The 7219-nt window shown below is 52.0% G+C and overlaps 1 protein-coding gene across 1 annotated transcript; it reads right to left on the bottom strand.

The window, feature by feature from the left end:
* Positions 1-5200: 5200 nt before the first annotated feature.
* On the bottom strand, positions 5201-6935 carry LOC144131686 (uncharacterized). The gene is made up of 2 exons (XM_077664461.1): positions 6357-6935; positions 5201-5356 (listed from the first exon to the last, which is right to left on the bottom strand). The coding sequence occupies exons 1-2, from the start codon at positions 6933-6935 to the stop codon at positions 5201-5203; spliced, it is 735 nt and encodes a 244-aa protein (XP_077520587.1).
* Between the last annotated feature and the right edge of the window lie 284 nt (positions 6936-7219).

Below are 7219 nucleotides of genomic sequence, written 5' to 3'. Positions count from 1 at the left end.
TGCACAAATGTAATGGCCCTGGAGTTCTGACAAACCGTTGACCGCCAGCCACACTGTGGCGCCCCTTTTCCAGTCCTTCCGAAACCGTAACTAATTGGCCGGAATCAGTCGCGCAACATTTGCGACTCGCCAGTTGCCTCGTATACATGAGGCCGACTTTGTGCGTGGAGCGGAGCGCGCCACGTGTCGGCCCCGACCGCGTTTTAATGAACCCGTTATCTGTCGGGCAGAGATCGCCGCTATCCCTAGCGTCGAGCATGCAAGCCACGCGCGGATGCTAGAAGTGGAGGAGGAACGCCCAGGCTTGCGCAGCGCCGCCAGACCAGAGGGGAGAGGAAGCGCTAACCCAGCCCGACAGCCTACTCGACCAGACTTTTGTCGGGCTCTTGTAAACGCCCCAAGTGTGAATCCTGAATCCGCCTTTACTGCGACGGAGCGCTGTATACCGTCCCTCGATCGACCCCAATTTTTTCAGTGCGCCACCGCCTGAGCGAGCGTCGCCGGCCCCCAAGTCTGACTCACAGAAGCCTCACAATCTGTGGGATTTTTCTTTGTATCGAGCACCATTAAAATGCACGATACACTTAGAATGCATTTTCGATGCCGATACTTTCATTTTTCGGCAAGAGATACCTAATACCAATGCACAAAATGCATCGAAGGATAGTACCGAAGATTCATGCATCTTCGATACTGTCAATGCTTGCTGCCACGTTGGGCAGGTATGTGGCAATCGAACTGAATTTTTTTAAATTGTTTTCATAGCGCGGGGAACAGGTATCTCACAACCCGGTGGGCATGTTGCCGTGTTCTATCGTGGCGAGGTTGTAATGACGTCGCAACGTCACGTGAACACTCCCCACCAATAATAAAAATGTCACTTGCCACGCTGAGCAGTTTGCTACGTCCTGTGGGTTGGTTGTGATGATGTCATAAGGCCACGTGACCTTTCAAGGAATTACAACCAGAGGTGGGCAAATCCCCCTTTTTAACTTTTCTTCCCTCGCCCTCACATTTGAATCCATGGTCCTAGCTCACCCTCACCCTCACATCATCGGCTCTCCCTCGCTCCCACCCTCACTACCAGTCAATTTTAAAACTCCAGTTTACTTTCTAGTCGGTAAATTCTGGCGATATTACTGAGTAATAAACACACAAGACAAGCCCTCAAGGTACTATTCGACGAGAGGCTCGATGCTCATACTGTTGTATGTGTGCGGGTATGTGTGTGAGTTGTTTGAACTAATCCGTGAGACAAAACCGAGACAGTTACGAGCTGAGCCCCGAAATATCCCTTTGTATTTAATTCTGGCACGCAATGCATGCATACATGCGCCCTGCACTTATAACAATTCACTGTTATCTATAAGAACTGCTAAAATGAGTCAGCTCGTTGCTGTGTGGGTGTACAAAAAATGTACGCCAACAATCTCTAGAAAACAATTCAGGAGCGTTTACCACGACAATTACATTAAGTGCTAAGCACAGAGTAGACTCCGAACAAGGAAAGTTTACAATTACATTAATTACCATTACCCGTTGACATAGAGATAGCACTGTGTCTTCTGAATTTCACTGCTTCGAATTTCCTGACATTTCGTGAGGTTTGCTGCATGCTTGTCTCATGCTTCCACGCGCAGGGATGGAAAATGATGAAGTCCACGCTTTCAAACTACAGCTAAGAGACTGGCAGTTTAACACGCGTGACCACAGCTCCGTGATGAAAACGACGACATTGCAAGCACAGCTTGAGAATTTGGCAGTTTTCTTATTGTTTTCGAAAAGTGTGCCATGAGGCATAAGGTGAAAAAAAGGAGGGAATGTGGGAGATTGAAAGTCAAAAAAGGAGTGGAGACCCGTTGCGCTCAGGTAGTCGCAGAAGTTGCTAATAAAACAATTGTTCATAGTCCACTTCACGTAGTCTCGTTCGCGGTTCCACCTCAGGACGTTCGTACAAGCAGGATGTTAAGATCTCTCCCAACTGATTGCTCATCTGGGGAGAGTGTACGAGTCGACCGACATTAACCAACCGGAGTGGCACTCCCTCTTGGTGATGTGCTCAGACTTACCTCATATCTAGTACTCTGTGGCCGTCTACTTCATGAGGAATCCCACTGCCGTCACAGTATCCTGTGTATCCCAGCCCACGAAGGATAGAGGACAATGAGGCGGCTGACAGGCTAGCTCTAGGCCATACATTCCGAACCCCGTCGCCGTCCACCTCCGGTTTTTCGTCCACACTAGCATACGGTGAAATCATAAATTACCGCCGACTTAGGCACAGAAATATGCAGCCCCCCCTCCCCCCCCCCCCTCCAAAGACATCACTCGTCAAGAAGCCACTATATGGCGAAATATGGTATCCCGCACACTATCAAACTTAGACCGATCTGGCCCGCGCAATACCCAATAAACGCCTATCAGGCCTGCGTAGAGATTTAAAACGTCATCCACATGGCTTGGAACTGCCCCGAACAACTTAAAGCGCATGGTTAACAGAAACTCAGCCATGGGCAGTGAAGCACCCGCGGGTGGTTTACTCGGGTGGGTGAACCACCCGCGTATTTTAATAGTTTACTGTCACTCTCTCCCTATTTGTCTTTTTGCGATGCGTTTCGTGGCATTTCCTAAAAGCTTTGTAAATAATTTAGTTAATGTATATAGAATATATTTTCACTGTAAGAAATACCATGCTTAAAAATGCTGCGGCAATGGCGTAGTGGGCTGAAGCAGCGGCCAGCGGAACTGATTTCTTAGCGCCGCCGCAGGTTCGGTTCCAGCTACTCCAGCTATAAAAGTCTTTTACTTCTTCAGTGTTTTCCCACGGTGCGATGCCAGCTTTCCGCTACAGTGAGGCTGTTATGCCATAACTTTAGATAAAACATCATTCAGGCCACTGGAAAATCAACAACTCATTAAAATGCAGCATTCCGGCTGAATATTGGTAATCACTAAGTACACGAGTCTTGAGTTGACGATTCCTGTGGTTGTCATTTCAGTGCTCTAGAGCCTCAAAACCGCCGAAAAGGGGTTGCCTGCCTGTATGAAGCCTGCTTGTAGCACGTGGGCCACATTGGTCCCGTGACGTTGTGACGTCATCACAAGCTTCCCACCGGATTGTGAGCAAACTGCCCACCTTGGTAGTTCAATTAATGATTAGTCGCGAGAATTCCTCACGAACAAGATAGGCGTCGCAAGCCCCACCAATTGCAGTACCTGCCATCGCAGGGCAATGGCACGTAGATTGACCGCTCTGCGCCAGGAGCGGTATCAGGACTGCTAGGTATCTGAGAGTGTAGAGAACGACCAATTCTACCATAGTACAAGTCTAAAATGATGCAATCTGGCAAACTTACATCATAAGATATATCAACCAAAGTAAGTCTGGTCACGTCAAGCAAAAGCATAGAAAGTCAAGATAAACCATGCAAAACCAGGGCTAATGGTGCTAGTGCACAGTAATTCGTGGTCAACAGCAAGCTAAACCACCCGTGATTTTTTTGCTTGCACGTCTACGCGTTACCCAAAAGTTGCGTGTTCATTACCTACCATGCCTGCACTAAATTTGGTTCATAAAACCAGGCGCGCGTTACGTAGTCACACGTCTCGCCAGGGGGAGGAATAAACCAAGAGATGTTCCTCTTATTTGGAAAGCAGTACAACTTTTTCTTCTTTAGCACATCGCACTATGCAAGGCGGAGCGAGCGATGATTCGTACCCAGATGGTTAAGCTGCTGCTTTATTTCCATGCTAAGAACACAGTGGTTGGCTTTGCCCACCCCATTGCGGCACCGCTTTGCTATAGCTAGATTTCAGCGAACATAAAAAATAGAAGGTACGACTGTACTGTACTGCTCACAGTGTGAATTTAACAATTGCACACCAACACCGCCAACAGGCTTTGATTTGACAATGGAATTTCGTAGTATTCTTTGTGCTGCAGCCAGTTCTTTAACATTTCACTGAGCTAAAATCGGACTTCGTTCCGGGAAACATGGCTTCGAACTTGGGAATTAAACAGCCTTACTAGGTATAGTTTCTACGTGTTCACTCTACACAAACTCAGGATTGAAAATGAAAATGTTGACTGCGGTACCAGGATTTTCGTTGGACCGGCGGCCAACCGCACGGTCCGGCCAGTTCCCTTTGTTAGCGCCGTATACATGTTGTTTCACCTACAGCGCTAACTTTCTGCGGCGTCGTTTTTGGGTCCGACGGCAGGTCGCATCCAGCCGGCTCTCTTCAGTCCGATACTCAGGCCTGTCCGAGCGAAGGGCCCTCCGCTGTGCCCGGCGCCGTTGTGCTCTACGCTGGAGGAGGAAGACATCCGGGACGGGCTCATTAGGGAGAACCTCAAAGCGGACCGTGGCAGCCTCAGAACACCGTGCCACATGGGTCAGGATGGCGTCTTGCATTGGGAAACTGCGGAGGAGGTCCCGGAACTTGTTTCGGTGGAAACCTTGCATCTGTCCATCCACTTTCTTGCCCAGTTTAGGTACCAGAGTGATAGGAAAGTGGTTCAAACCCCAAGCGTGCGACGAGGGGTGCCATCCATAAACACATCACGACGACCCAATGGACAGGTCAATGCATATGTGGATGCGCCCTCGACGGACAAACATTGGGACCCCAGTGTTCAAGACATGCAGCCCAGTGCCGCGAAGAGCCGCAACCAGGTCACGGCCACGATGGTCCGCCCTGCGGTATCCTTATCGCGTGAGTGCCGTGTTGAAGTCCCCGCAGAGCAAACAGTCGCCGCCAATGAGACTGACCAGCTGCGGCAAGGATTCGGCATCCCAAGGTGTCCGGGGACGCACGTGTATACTTGCCACAGCTGTATCTACTCGACGCAGCCTGACCCTCACACAGACGAACTCCATGGGGGCAACAACCGCATCACTCACCAAAATCTCTGCCTGGACCAGATTCCTGCGGACGAAGATGGCTAGCCGGGAGGGTCCGCGAGGATGACTGTCCTTCAAGCATGGGTCTGCGAAACAGGAGGCTGCTGACAGGAGGACCTGCTGCCATAGCCGATGAAGCCAGGCAGGTGAACTTGTCCCGCTGTAGATTAACCTCCTGGAGGGCCAGGACGTCATATTCCTCCAGCCGGAGTCGTTCGTGAAGCTCGAAGAGACGGGGACGGAGTGCACGGCAGTTCCACTGGAGAGCCCGTGGTCTGGGGGTTATCTGTGGAAAGCTAGCCATGGTGGTTTGGCTGCTGCGCTGGGCCTGCACCACACTGTGGTGGTTGGCTGGCTACTGGGAAGAGCTGCAAGACAGCTTGTAGCGTTGTAACCAGGGTCCGCGTCAGCTGTTCCAGGTGGTCGCTCAGGAGGGGAGGTGGTGTGGCGGCCTGGGGAAGGGAAGGCCCTGGGCCGCGGGCTGCAGGGCCTGCGGGGGTGGCCTGGTGGAGTCAGCTGTTGATTGTCTGGTGGGCTGGGCATAAGATTTCCCCCCTGTGCGGAGGTTCGACAGGATGGCCCTCCGTGACGCAGGCTCCGCAGCGGCTGAAACTGCCGCTGCCACGCATCGTTCATCCTGCCATCCGGGGCTGGCAGGGTTGTCAGCTGGATGGCCTCCACCGCAGTTCATGCACCGTGGTGCAGAGGCATCACAGGCACCGGTCAAGTGGTGGCGACCGCAGCGGCGGCACCGCCTGGGATGTATGCAGCGAACCGTCACGTGGTCGAGGCGGTCGCAGCGACCGCCTCGACCACATATTGCTTTCGTATTTTCTGCCGTCCGTTGGGTTGAAAACTTGACGTAAATGGAGGGGGTACCACTCCCTATTTATCCGCCAGACTCTTGGTCCGACAGGCCCACTTGGCGTTGACCCACCTCAGGTGGACATACTTGAAATGTAACCGCGCCCAGCCGCCCTCCTACATTTCGCTAAGGCGGCGCTCGTAGGTCATCCTGGCTACAGCTTCTCTAGCCTCAAAGGAAGACGACCCCAGACCAGCATGTACCGGCTCGTTCGGAACCCTGCCGTGAGCTCTAATGTCCGAACCTCCCACCTCTTTCTGTCGCGTCTCCAAAGCTTGGCGGGTCACAGACGATAAATAGATGACTGCGTTCCATAAAGCAATTCCTGGTGACCGCCACTGCCTTCTAGAGCGATCGGTTGACTTCGAAGCGGTTGAAAGCCCATAGGGCCCGTGAGCGCGGGAAAACCCGTCGTCCGATGGCCTTCGTCCGGAGTCGCTTCTCGAAGTCCTGTACATAGTTTCGGCCCGCCAAAATTTCTATTGCCAGGTATATGTAGGACGGCAACCAAAGGACACTGCTATTCTGAAGATGCAGGGGTGGGTCTCTTGTCCACTGTCCTCGGAAGCCTCCGGCTGGAACCTGACCGATAGAGACTTCGCGGCGTTGAAACGGAGCCCGAGGTCATCGCCCTCAGATGAGCACATGTCGACGAGGCTCTGGAGATCTCCCACGCTTTCCACAAGCAGTACTATATCGTCTGCGTACAGGAGGACTGGTAGCCTGTGAGTACGAGTGGTGCCATCCTTCATGCAGGTGAGGTTGAAACCTACGCCGCACTCAACAAGGCGCCGCTCTAGCCTCGAGGTAAACAACTTGAACTGGATCGGCGGCATAGGGCAGCCCTGGCGCAGTCCAATATACACGTAGATTGGCCTGGTGGTTGAGGCCCTCCAGTGTATCACAGCCTGAGTTTCAGTGTATAAGGCCTCAACAAGCGTAGTAGTGGCTCCGAGATAGCCTGTGTCTCCAGGACCTCCCACAGTCGATTGTGTTCCACTGAGTGGTATGCCTGGGCTATATCCAGAAAACCCCAGTACAAGCTCTCGCTTCTCTTTGGCGGCAATCTCAATGGAAGATGTCACAACGAAAAGGTTGTCTTCCAGTCGGTGATTAGGTCGAAAGCCATTTTGAAGTTCACCCAGAATTTGAGCACGTTCCGCCATCTCTGTATGCGAGCTCGCAGAATGTGGCAAAACAAGCGATACAAAGCTGATGTTACTGCATAGGTCTATAACTTGTCAAGAGGCCCTTGCCTCCTCCTCTCTTTTTAGGGCCAGCCGTATCGGTGAGCCCCACCACCTTGGTGGAGCAGTGTCCGTGGTCATTACATCGTTCAAGGCGTCCCTGAGCTGGTCCCGTGTTCTTTTCTCTACCTTGTTTTATTAACAATGGTGGTATGCCATCGAGTCCTGCTGCCGAGTTTCCCGCCATGTGCCGCAGTGCTCTC

Source organism: Amblyomma americanum, chromosome 1, assembly GCF_052857255.1.
Source record: "Amblyomma americanum isolate KBUSLIRL-KWMA chromosome 1, ASM5285725v1, whole genome shotgun sequence".
NCBI lineage: Eukaryota > Metazoa > Arthropoda > Arachnida > Ixodida > Ixodidae > Amblyomma > Amblyomma americanum.
This window is presented reverse-complemented; position numbering and strand designations above follow the sequence as displayed.

Excerpts from the sequence above, each read along its gene's own strand:
- LOC144131686 (XM_077664461.1), bottom strand. The coding sequence starts at position 6,935 with ATGGCGGAACGTGCTCAAATTCTGGGTGAACTTCAAAATGGCTTTCGA. Across the intron at positions 5,357-6,356 it reads ACGCCGCGAAGTCTCTATCG|GCCGCCACACCACCTCCCCT; the intron begins GTCAGGTTCCAG and ends TCCCTTCCCCAG.